The 13,439-nt window shown below is 51.3% G+C and overlaps 1 protein-coding gene across 1 annotated transcript; it reads left to right on the plus strand.

The window, feature by feature from the left end:
* The first annotated feature begins 8,689 nt into the window (after positions 1 to 8,689).
* Positions 8,690 to 13,092, plus strand: egr3 (early growth response 3). Its single transcript, XM_060856450.1, has 2 exons — positions 8,690 to 9,299; positions 11,684 to 13,092. Exons 1-2 carry the CDS (start codon positions 9,146 to 9,148, stop codon positions 12,874 to 12,876), a joined length of 1,347 nt encoding a protein of 448 aa, XP_060712433.1. The 5' UTR covers positions 8,690 to 9,145; the 3' UTR covers positions 12,877 to 13,092.
* The last annotated feature ends 347 nt before the right edge of the window (positions 13,093 to 13,439 follow it).

Genomic DNA, 13,439 nt, shown 5'->3' on the forward strand with positions numbered 1-13,439 from the left:
ACACAAACAAAAGAAAACAGCATTTAGAATAACAACTTATTTGATAACCCAACCAACTCAATTGCAACTTAACAAAGCTGTTCCAATTCCTGCAACATCCCATTAATAAACCCCTTGTCAAAAGGTGAATTTAAACATGGGTTCTTACAGGCAGGGGAGATTTCAGAGAGAAAGTTCAGGCAAGAAACATCTGTTGAAGCTTTGAACCTGTTTTCACTGGAGCTGCTTCTCAAGGTCCCCAGCAGTGTTCTGACTGCTTGTTAAAACTAAACCAAACTAGGAAAAACACCTGAACTAGGAGACCTGTCCACTCCCCTGCCATTGTTTTCAAGTAGCCATTTCCAGACCAATCAGCATCTCTACTTTTATGAACCCACTTGAAAAAAATGAAGGACAATATAACCTTATTAAAGGGGCAGCATCGTTACAATCCCTTCTCATCAAGCACAAAAGATCTCCCTGAGCTTAACTGTTGGAATTCAGGTATCACTCTGGTATTGCAGTCTGAGATCTCTCCCTTCCAGGTAAATGGGAAAACAGGGCACCCTGTTAACATCTTGTGTGAGAACAAACACTCAGACACTGCAGCACTCTTTCAGAACAGCACTGAAGAGTCAGCCAATACTATGGCCTAGTGTTTCGTTTGTGTATGTCGGTGAAGTTCAGAGGCCAATCTAATATTTACCTGTGATAGGAGAACTTTACCTGATGGAAGCAGTGCTTGGGTGAAGGGAGTTCCAAGGTTGAGCTGCTGTGTGGCTGATAACTTCCTTAAATTTGTCCATGGAATGTGGGTGTCACTTGCTAGGACAACACCTACCTCCAATCCCTAATTGCCCATCGGTCAATTGCAATTAGCTGGGATTCCCTCTGAGCAATTCGGAGTCAAGCACATTCATGTCGCTGTTGGGTCACATGTAGGTCAGACCAGGGAAGGCTGGGAGATTTCCTTCCCAAAAGGACGTTGGTGAACCAGATAAATTTTTACAGCAATTGACATGTTTGCCATTAGGTGAGCTTTTACTGAATTGAAATTTCACCATCTGTCATGACTCCAGCAGTCACATGACACCAGGTTACAGTGCAACAGATTTATTTGAAATCACAAGCTTTCAGAGCGCTGCTCCTTTATCAGGTGGGGTCTGTTCACAAAGACCTGGCATCGTGTGAGGTCTGACCATGTCCCTAGAACATTAATCTGTAGTTCTGGAATGCTCACCCAGTGACATTGCTACATGAGGCAAGAGTGCTGCCCCTGATATAAATCCTCTGGATGTTGGAAAGCTGAAATGCAAACAGAGAACACTGGGGAAACTCAAGCCTGTCTGACAGCATCTACAGAGAGAGAAGCAGTAATGTTTCCAGTCCAATCACTCTTCTTTGGTCTTCGAGAGAAGAATCATACTGGACTCGAAATGTTAATTCTGTTTTTCTCTCTACAGATGCTGCCAGAGCTATTACGTTTATCCCATACTCTATGTTCATATTTTAATGCTATTCCTGATCTCAGGTTGACACAAGCGACAGGGCATTTGGTATTGTGTTGATGACTTTAAAGTATAAGAGATAGGAGCAGGATTAAGCCACATAGACTTTCATTCAGCAAGACGATGTTTTGAGCACAACTCCACCATTCCCCTTTCATTTCCTCATGTAAATATCTATCAAACTCCAAACTGATCCTCAATCACGGAGCCGCGAGACCCTTTTGGGACAGGGAATTCCAAAACTTCACCAGCCTCTGTCTGAGTGAAGAAATTTGTCCTCATCTCACTCCTGAATCTCAGACTGATGATTTAGCTGACATTCAACAAGAAGGTTGGAATTTCCTGAAGAGTTGACCACTCAAGAAGACCACAGGACATTTTGAAACATGATCTGAACCCGTACCTCAGACTGGTGCCAGGTGAAGAAGCGCCGTACAGTTTGTCGTATTTTGTTTTGGCAGAACACACACACAATTCTGTGCTTCAATGAATTTCATAGTTGGTCATCATATTTGGTCAAAATGCCACAATATTATTCCGAACCACAAGAGAACAGATCAGTTTAATGGTCAGGGAAAGGCTTTAAACTGTCCTCTTACATCACTGTCACACATTTAGAGAGAAATAATTTGCAGCTGATTACAGGGAAATTGCCCAGTATATATGATATGCAGTTTGATGGAACTGAAAGCATGTTGATTGCTTGAAATTAGAGCTAGATTATCTCTTCTTCTCTTTCTTTGAGGTTTGCTACACTTAGAATTTATAATGCAAGCTTTTTTTGCCCTTCTCAGGCAGCAATTTATGAATAACTGATATCGATTTATTAATGGCCTGATAGAGGATGGTTTTGTTTCTGCAGTTCTATTCATATGGTTCACAGAAAAGACTGAACACTACTGTGTTTTAAAGTGGACAGAAACTTGATGCAGGAGAAAGTGGTCAGTACGCAGTTAAAATGTGAAAAGTTGTTCTGCTCTCCTTGCCAGGACATTAACAGTGGCAGTATGAAATTTGTGAGCATTCACTGCCAGATCCTGCTCTTGCCCTCAACACCAACATTTAGTCAAATTTCCTTCCAATTTCTGCCCTGCTCTCAACTTCCACGAGCCATTTTCTGACTCTTCCCTTCCTGGATTTCTCTGCCTCCGCATCTGGGACTTTATCTGCAAGAAACATCGACGATAAATCCACTGATTTCAGCAGCTACCTCTGATGCCCCGCCTCACACCTTGCTTCCTGCAGGCATGCTGTTCAGCTCTCCCAGTTTCCTCACATCAATCACACCTTCTCAAAGTTGTAACTTTGGTTTGACGGACCCCCTGACAATGTCATTCCCATTTCCTGCACTTGTACCTTTATCCTTTTTCCCATCCATCCCAGAACCAGGACAGGCTCTCCAAGTCGTCACCTTCCACCCACCAGCCTCCAAGTTCAATGGAGCATCCATCATTTCCTAACCTTCCCCTTACGGTATTCCAGGAAAACCATTTTCTGTGTAACACTATGGTTCACACTCAGTCACCCTGCCTACGTTCTCTTCTGATCCAGTAGGGCCTTTCCATCTGATAGGTGTGTGACACCTGGTCTTTTTACCTCCTCCCTTTTCAGTATCTGTAAAGGACCACTTATTTAACCTTTCGAATTACAAACTGCAATGGGGGCTGGGTAGTGTTGAACTACCAAGAGAATTTTGCAACCTCAGAAAAGTCAAGCAATGCACATTTTTTAAGCTGCTCAAGACTTATGTCACTGTTGAAGCAGTGAGATTGATACGGTGTTGAGTGAGAACAGGGCCAGAATTCTGTAAGTTCTGGAAGACTGCCTGACGACAGCCTTGGATTGGTTGGGTTGCAGTGTAAGCTAGCACCACCCAGAACCATCAAGCAGAAAAGATCTTTCTCCCTTCCCTCTGTGTCAGTGAAGTCACAAAAAAAGGAAACTTCGAAGAACGAATTCTCACATTACAAAAAGACCCAGCTGAATAGATTGACAATCAACTGGTTGATCTTCCCAGCACTTCCTCGTTCTTCGTTGAAAAGGGAAAGAATGTAAGTAGAAGACAGACCAACTCTCACCATCTCCTTGCTGCATACTGTATAACAACTGGCAGGTGAAAGCCCTGTACTCGGAAAAAATGCTGCTGAACTGGTTAAATTCCCCAAGAATAGGCATTCGGCAATTTGGCTCTAGAGTGTTGCAGCATGGGAAAAAGCTGTTGGGGCCTTTGTCATGCACTTGGGCCTGTTCATGTGCTTTCATGTGTTCAAAAGGGACCCAAGGGGCAACTTTTTTTATCACCCAGAGGGTGGTGCATGTATGGAATGAGCTGCTAGAGGAAGTGGTGAAGGCTGCTACAATGACAACATTGAAAGCGCATCTGGATGGGTATATGAATAGGAAGGGTTTGGAGGGATATGGGCCGGGTGCTGGCAAGTGGGACTAGATTAATTTCTGATATCTGGTCTGTGTAGACCAGTTGGACCGAAGGGTATGTTTCCATGCTGTGCAGCTCTGTGACTCCCTCTCTCAGTTTGACTTCGTTATGTTAAGCATTCACACCTCTAATACCCTTTTAGACAGTTAGTCCCTGATACACTCCACCTTCCAGGTGAGAAATGTTTTCCCTGAGTTCCCTATAAACACTCTGCCCCCATCTGAAGATTGAATCCTCTGTTCTTGACCAGGTTGGAAAGGTGTGTTGAAAGTGTTTTTCCCCCTGCACCTCCATCAGCCTGGCCCAGGAAGGGCTGCAGTGAGCCACCCTCATTCCCAATGTCTGCAGAGTGAATGGGTCACATGAAGCCAGGCAGCAGTCATTCCCCCAGGTGGACATCCGCTGGCTGGTGCTGGTGGGGGCAGATAGATTGGACTTTCGCCTCTGCTGAAAGTTCCCCTCAGCTCTTGGACAGTCTGACCGAGAGGTGCAGGGAGCTCCGTGCACACCACCCACCGGGTCAGGGGTGTGGCGGGGGCTGGTGGGGACGGCGAGTTGGCATCGACTGGGATTTGTTTCTTGTTCCTCAGTCAACTGTGCAGGGTTTGCCGTTTGGGTGCACAGAGAGGATTCCTGAGCGCTGCTCTCTTTCTGTGTGTGTGTGTTTGATTCAGCAACGATGTTTTCTGCAGCTCAATGTGTTCTCCTATTCCATTGCCCTTTTAAGACTGAGCAGAGTGAGAGACTGCCCGGGGAGAGAGCAGTGCGGGGGAGAGAGAGAGAGAGAGAGCTCTCTGGTTCTACAGGTAGCAGCATCGTGCCTGGACCCGTGTTCAGCTGGAAGCACGGACGTCATTCGGGGGAATCCCTGGAACACCATCTCTCTCTCTCTCTCTGTGTGTGTGCTGCCAGACGGTCAACTCCCAGTTTGCCTGCTGTCCTCTTCAGGGCTTTTCCATGTACCTGACCGTTCACTTGGGAAGGAGGGAGACAGGGGTAGCTCGGGTGAAGGCCACATCTTTCACTGGCACACAGCCATCAAAAATCTCCCTCAACATCCTGCCCGACCCAGCACCCTGCCGTGTGAAGGCACGGCTTGCTGTACACTCTGTGATCTGTCAGGGCAGAAGCAGACAGACTCCTGGGTTCAGCAAGGATTGGGGAGCTGCCGCAGAGTGAGCAGGAGGCAGACTGCAGGGTCACACTGCAGTGGGGGGTGCGGGTACTGGCCTAGAACTGGGACAGAGTAAAACATACAGTGAACTTCTGTGACACACACACACACACACACACAAGGAGCTGAGGCCAAAACATTGGCTTGAATTCCTGAGGAAGGGTTCATGCCCGATACATCGATTCTCCTGCTCCTTGGATGCTGCCTGACCTGCTGCGCTTTTCCAGCAACACATTTCTCAGCTCTGATCTCCAGCATCTGCAGTCCTCACTTTCTCCCCCATACATTCCCTTCTGGAGAAGGAAGTAAATCGAGTCCCCAAAACAGAAATTGCTGGAAGTGTTCGGCAGGTCTGACAGCGGCTGGAGAGAGAAATCAGAGTTCACCTTTCGGGTGAAGTGACCCTTCCTCAGAACTCTCCAGTTCTTCCCGCTAACGGGATCAAATGGGAAAAGGGAGGAAACGGGAGCAGGAGACTGAGTTGGGGGGTGATCAGACATGATCAAATCAGGGCTGAATGGCCGCCAGCTGCTTTCCTCTTGGCATGGCTCAGCACCATTGCTGAGGTTAGTCCCAATATCTTCCATGGTGAGAAGGAACCGGTCTTTCACATGTCAGAATCTCGGGCCATGCTGTTGGGGCGTGTTTCTGTCTTTGTGATCTTGTGGCAAAGCACAGAGCAATGGGCAGAGAGTGTCAACGGTGCTCACTGTGAGTCAGTCTGCACAGGGACCCAAGGTTAATGCTGATTCTCACCACACCTCCCGCCCCCCCCCCCCCCCCCCCACCACCCCCAACCTAGTTCCTGAAATTCAACCAAGAGGTGAAATCAGATGGGGTGGGAGAAGTGTGTGGGTGTATTCCTCCCGGACAGTCAACACTGGGGAAATTTAGACATGCCACTGTCTTCACTTCATCGAGCCGTCAAAGAACCAGCACGGGCATGGTGGGCCTGAATGGCCTCCAGCTGAGCCCTCTGATCTTGTGGAAGGCCGCGTGGCCCCCTGTTGAGCTCTACAATCCCATGGTGGGCCGAATGGCCTCTACTCGAGGTCTCCAATCCCACGAGGTGTTGGCCATTTCACTGCGCAGATTCCATTTTTCTCAGGGTCCCTTCTGAAATGCCTCCTGAAATGTTGCTCAGTGTTTCCCCCCCGTTTTCTGTTGCAGTTTCAGATTGTCAGCACTCTATTCACACTGGAGTGTTGCCCAGTTCATACCCAATATTCAGCGCCCCTCTCTGACACAGTTCATTGCTATGTGCACCCCTTGTTTCTGAATGCAGTACAAAAAGTGCTTTGAAAAGCATTGCAGTCACTTGGGTGAGTACACATCTGATCCAGCAATCCGGGACGGTGCGCTGTTGATGGATGAAAATCAGCGTTATCCTGCAGTGTCACACAATGCGCCAAGGTGTGTGTAGTACCAGGCCAGGCCAGACCTGCCTTGGCAAGCCCAGTCACCTCCATTAGTCAGACTGCTGTTTGACACTGTTTGCAGGAACTGTCCTCCAACATTCGTGAACTGGAAGAAGGAATGTCACTCTCATGGAGGTGAAAAATGTGCTGGAAAAACACAGCAGGCCACATTTCTCTCTCTCTCTTATTCCTGATGAAGGGCTTATGCTCGAAACGTCGAATTCTCTATTCCTGAGATGCTGCCTAACCTGCTGTGCTTTGACCAGCAACACATTTGCAGCTGTGATCTCCAGCATCTGCAGACCTCATTTTTTACTCGAACACATTTCACTCAGCGCTTGGTTTGACAGACACCCTGGTACTGCCCCATGCTCCGAGATGGGCTCTGTGTATGTCGGCAACTCTGTCAGTGCAGGCCCTGGTGTCAGAGCTCTTGCAGCTGTCCCCAGTGACTGGCAACAAGATGGTGCCGGGGGGAGGGGGAGGCCGAAGGCTGCAGACAGTGCATACAGTGAGATGTCAAAACCTGTCCAATCCCCAGTCAGACCTTGAGATGGCATTGCATTTTAAACCATATGGCCCATGGGAAGAATATGAAAAACGTAGAATTCCAGAGCCAAGCAGCAGCACTGACCATTAACAGACAACATTGGTCAGAGCTGAAAATGTGTTGCTGGAAAAGCGTAGCAGGTCAGGCAGCATCCAAGGAACAGGAGAATCGACGTATAGGGCATGAGCCCTTCTTCAGGACTCATTGACCAGTGGCCAGCTGCTGTGCTGAGGCGCCTGGGGTCTACACTGAAAGTGCCTGAGAGGTGTGATTAGAGCAGTGAGCCATTTCTGTGCTGGACAGCTGCACCGAGAGGGTAAAGCACCCTTGGACATGCCGAGCCAGTTGGAATGCCATGAGGGTGGCTGTGATTGGGTGCCCTTTGTGTACAGGGTCAGATTGTAAACTGTGAACACTGGGTACCTGGAGGTATTGTCCATTTCAGAGCCGGTCTGCAGACGCTGATCACACCATCACAGTCACACTGTGCTCTGCAATTGAACAGCTCTGGTTCAATACCTGACATGTCGGGGGCTGTGAGGGGTGTGTGCTGGACTGCCTGTTGTTTTCAGGTGGAAGAGGGAGAGAGAGCAAGTTTGCACTCTGGGTTATCAGGGAGCTCGCTGTCATTGTGTGATGGCCCCCATCAGTGGGTTCAAGTTGAAGAGGAAGGGGTTTGGAGGGAGATGGGCCGGGTGCTGGCAGGTGGGACTAGATTGGGTTGGGATATCTGGGTCAGCATGGACGGGTTGGACCGAAGGGTCTGTCTCCGTGCTGTGCATCTCTATGACTCCAAATTGCTATCCCTGAGATATGGCCTGGACAGAGAGAGAGAGAATGGGTCATCAATTAACAAACACCAAATCAGGAAGTGGATGGTGTGTGTTGTTTTTGTAAAGTGTTGTATTTTCCTATTCGAGCGAGCGATTGTGAAGAGAGAGAGAGAGAGAGTAAGGCCACAAGTAACCATTACGTCGCTGCTTTTTAAGGATGTGGGTTCCGATCAGACAGTATTTTCCGGCGACGGAAAGATACACGCGCGCCGGAAAAATGAGCCAAATTTGGACGGGGAGTGCCGTGACGCCACTTGCCTTTGCCCGAATATGGAGTTCCAGTGCACACGGAGATGGGGAGGCCAGCCCAGCTCCAAGTGTCAGCACACTGCCTTCCCCATCCCTGAGATTTCCGCTCCCCGGGGAGCTGGGGGGGGGGGGGGGGGGGGGAGATGGGGGGGGTGCTGGGGGTTGCTGTGGGGAAGGGGCTCTGTCAGACTGCCCTTGGGTCACACACACATACCCATAGCATCTGAACCCCTTGTGCGGGGGGGGGGGGGGGGGGGGCTGCTGGATTGTGCTTTATTATTTTTTGCTGGGGGGGGAAGGGGGTTTGGAGAAGGGGTTGCTCCCCCCCCCCTCCCTGTGCCTCTCTCTCTCACACACACACTCTCTGTGTATCTCAGTGTGTGTCAGCCCCAGCATCTGACAGCAAGTGCGTTTCCAAGCGGCGACGTCAGCGAGCCGTGCTCCTGCTCGATGTCCATGTAAGGGCATCTACGTCACGGTGCTTTCCTCGGCCGCCTATATAGCGGGCCGGGGCACCGCGATTCACGGGCAGACCAGTCAGTGTGGTATTGCAAGCTCTCTCTCTCTCCCCCCTTATACCTCTGTGTGTGTCACCAGGAGACCAGAAGACTGAAATACAATGGGTTTGTCTCCCTGTACATCCCCTCTGTGACTACAGCCTGCTCCACCTGCTGATTCTGGGGCTTGTTGATGTTGCAAGGATTTGCCTTGGCGGATATTTTTCTTGGATTTATATAAAAAAAAACACATCACACTACAGCAACAGCCACCCCCGTCCGCCTCCCTCGCACATCTCTCCCCCCCCCCTCCCCACCCAACCCAGCCCTTCCCCCAGCCTGGAGAGGACAGCAGCAGGGATCTCTCTCTCTCTTCCTAGCTCAGTCTCGGTGTGGGCATGTGTTTATAGATCCCTGGATGTGATCTGGGACGGTGTGATTTGTATTTTTGTTTTGCTGGAGAAAGGGACCGCCAGCCAGCCAGCTCTCTGCGCTCTGCTATGACCGGGAAGCTAGTGGAGAAGAGCATGAGCAGTCTGCTAAACACCCTGCAGGATACTATCTACCCCGAGGATGAAATCGTGTCCGCCGCGCCAACTTCCATGAACATTTTTAACTCGGACGCCGGTGGCGCGTACGGCCAGATGAGTGCAGGTAAGACATTGGATTCCCCCCCATTCCCACCCCCTGGGGCTCCTGGCCTGGCTGACCTCGTATTCTCGCTCGGTGCTGCGGGGAAAGTTAATATCCAGCGGGTTTTCTGTGCGTATCGAAGCCAGGGTCAGAGGGCTCCTTCCTGCGTGCTCTGCGATGAGCCAGGGGACAGAGTGTGGTACTTTGGTGCACGGAGTTGTTTGACCGTGCCTTGCAGGAGGTGGGCTGTGCAGGGCTTTGTGTTGTTGACAATGTCCCAATAATCAATGATGAAGGCGGGGGAGGGACGGGGCGAGGGGTCGATTGAAGAAACCGCTGAATTAACGCACCTCACCTCCAGGTTAAAACGGTGATGTTCCACACTGTGGAGATCGCGGGAGAGAGGGAGAGCTGCCAGGGACTGACAAGTGCTGTCCACAATGTGTTCGGACTTTCCCCTCGCTCTGTGTGTATGTGTGTCTGTGTGTGTGTGTCTATGTGTATGTGTTCGTGCGTGTGTGTGTCTCTGTGTGTGTATATGTGTGTCTGTGTGTGTATGTGTCTGTGTGTGTATATATGTGTAGCTGTGTGTGTGTGTGTATGTGTGTGTCTGTGTGTGTATATATGTGTGTCTGTGTGTGTGTGTCTGTGTGTGTCTCTGTGTGTGTGTGTCTGTGTGTGTGTGTGTGTGGAGAAAGTCCAGGGCTGCTCTCCGTTACAAATGGAAGGAGAAATGCCGTTGCTTTATTCACTTGGTGCCGTTGGCATGTGTTTACCTGCTGGATGTGCAGAGAGAAAATAAAACGCAGATTTCTCCAGCTGGCACAGACCCTGACCCTGTCACCCCCCCCACCCCCCACTTTCCCAGCGGCCTGGGATCCCGGCTCTTACAGTTGCGGTAGAGTCTCCTTGTTGGCTTGTTCGGTTCCCTTTTTGGATTACGGTCCATCAGCTGTTCAACTAACTGCGCAGAGTATAGGCAACATGTTAGCAACACCTCCACACACCATCATAAACACACACAGACACACATACACACACACCATCATAAACACACACAGACACACGCACCATCATAAACACACACAAACACACACTCACACACACATACACACACACCTTCCTAAACACACACACACATACACACACACCATCATAAACACACACATACACTCACACACACACCATCATAAACACACACACACATACACACACACCATCATAAACACACTCACACACACCATCATAAACACACACAGACAGACATACACACACACATATACACACACACACCATCATAAACACAGACATACACACACACCATCATAAACACACACACACATACACACACACACCATCATAAACACACACACAAACACACTCCCACACACACCATCATAGACACACACAGACACACACACACCATCATAAACACACACACAAACACACTCCCACACACACACCATCATAGACACACACACACCATCATAAACACACATACACAAACACACTCCCACACACACCATCATAAACACACACAGACACACTCCCACACACACCATCATAAACACACACACCATCATAAACACACACAGACACACTCCCACACACACACACCTTCATAAACACACACAGACACGCACACTCCCACACACACCATCATAAACACACACACGCATACACACACACACACCATCATAAACACACACACACTCCCACACACACCATCATAAACATACACACACATACACTCACACACACCATCATAAACACACATAGACACACTCCCAAACCCACCATCATAAACACACACATTCACTCCCACACACACACCTTCATAAACACACACAGACACGCACACTCCCACACACATCGACATACACACTGGACACAGGTGGACAGACATACCCACACACACCATCATAAACACACACACACTGTCACACATTGACACTATGACAAACATACACATTGTCACATTACTCTAACACATATAAACATACACACACCCCACATAAAAACTAGCATAAACACACGCATCCTCACATTTAAACACACCATCACAAATACTCCCACATACAAAAAATAGTCATACACCCGCGCGTACACACATAACTCTCTCAGACTCTGACACACCCTCACACCACACACGTGTGCAGAGACAGTGTGGTACCTTGAGGAGACAGAGATGGATGAGTATTGGGGCCAAGATTAGTGTGGTGCTGGAAAAGCCCAGCATCCGAGGAGCAGGAGAGTCGATGTTTCCGGCAAAACACCAGGAATGAGCGTTGTCCCGAGGGATTGTGAGGTTGGGTTTGAAGAGCTGAACGACATGGTGTGTTGTTGGGAGGAGGACCCGGCATGGCTGAGGGATTGATGTGCGATGTTATTGTTGCCCTTTTCAGACGGACTGATGGACGTGGCGATGGACAAAGGGAGCCAGGAACTTTCCTACCCCCACACCTTCCAGCACCCGAGCCGGGGCCAGGCGCTCACCTACTTGGGCAAGTTCGCTTTCGACTCTCCGACCGGGGGCCCGCTGGGCGGCTCCAACTGGTGCCCGGAGAACATCATTAACCTGGCGGGCATTTTCGGGGTGTCGCACTCGCCGGTGAGCAGCAGTGGCGGCGGCGGCGGCGGCAGTAACACACAGGGGCCGGGGACTTGCCCGTTGCTGCCGCCGGCTCAGGGAGAGCTGGAGCCGCTGTATGAGGGTCAGCAGCAGCAGCAGGCGGGCAGCTCGTTCCCACAGTGCGGGGAGATGTACCCAGAGGCGGTGTACCACCCCCAGGGTAACCCGGTGAGCAGCGGCAGCAACAGCAGTAGCAGCAGTACGAGCTCGGTGAATCTGTACTCCGCCCAGGACTGCCACAACAAGGAGGCTGGTGGCTGCAGTAACCTGTTCTCTGTAATCCCGGATTATAACCTGTTCCAGCAGCACCACCACCACCACCAGCAGCACCAGCAGCACCACCACCACCACCACCCTCACCACCACCACCACCACCAGGAGCTGCACAACCTCCCAGCGGCTGTGGAACCCATCCGGATCCCTCCACCTCTCACCCCGCTCACCACCATCAAGGCGTACACTGACTCCAAGCAGCTGCCCAGCAGCTACAGCCCCCACCCAGGACCGCCGCCCCCGCTCAGCCTGAAGCCCATCCGGCCCAGGAAGTACCCAAACCGGCCGAGTAAGACCCCGGTCCACGAGAGACCCCACGCGTGCCCGGCAGAGGGCTGCGACCGCCGCTTCTCCCGCTCGGACGAGCTGACCCGGCACTTGCGCATCCACACCGGCCACAAGCCCTTCCAGTGCCGGATCTGCATGAGGAGCTTCAGCCGCAGTGACCACTTGACCACCCACATCCGCACCCACACCGGCGAGAAGCCTTTCTCCTGCGACTTCTGCGGCCGCAAGTTCGCGCGGAGCGACGAGCGCAAGAGACACGCCAAGATCCACCTGAAACAAAAGGAGAAGAGGCTGGAGAAGGCAGCAACAGCAGCAGCAGCAGCAGCACCGGGGGTGGGGGTCGGGGGCTCTGTAACCACTACCCCTCCTGTCCCTCCCCACACTCCAGTCTCCAGCTGTGCCTAAGGACAGACCCGTCATAGCACTGCTTCGAGGCACTGCGCTGGGTTTGGGGGCGGGGGAGATCTCTGTGCATCCCCATCCAACCCATCCCTTCCCTCTCTCTCCCCTTCCTCCTCTCTTCCTCCCACCTCTCCCCTTCCCCACCCCTTCCCCCTCTCCCCACCCCACCTTTTTCCCTCTCTTCCCTTCCCCACACTCTCCCCTTTCCCCTCTCTCCCCTTCCCCACACTCTCCCCCTTCCCCACACTCTCCCCTTCCCCCTCTCTCCCCTTCCCCACACTCTCCCCCTTCCCCACACTCTCCCCTTCCCCCTCTCTCCCCTTCCCCACACTCTCCCCTTCCCCACACTCTCCCCTTCCCCCTCTCTCCCCTTCCCCACACTCTCCCCTTTCCCCTCTCTCCCCTTCCCCACACTCTCCCCTTCCCCACACTCTCCCCTTCCCCCTCTCTCCCCTTCCCCACACTCTCCCCTTCCCCACACTCTCCCCCTTCCCCCTCTCTCCCCTTGCCCACACTCTCCCCTTCCCCACACTCTCCCCTTCCCCCTCTCTCCCCTTCCCCACACT

The sequence above is a fragment of the Hemiscyllium ocellatum genome, chromosome 48 (genome assembly GCF_020745735.1).
Source record: "Hemiscyllium ocellatum isolate sHemOce1 chromosome 48, sHemOce1.pat.X.cur, whole genome shotgun sequence".
NCBI lineage: Eukaryota > Metazoa > Chordata > Chondrichthyes > Orectolobiformes > Hemiscylliidae > Hemiscyllium > Hemiscyllium ocellatum.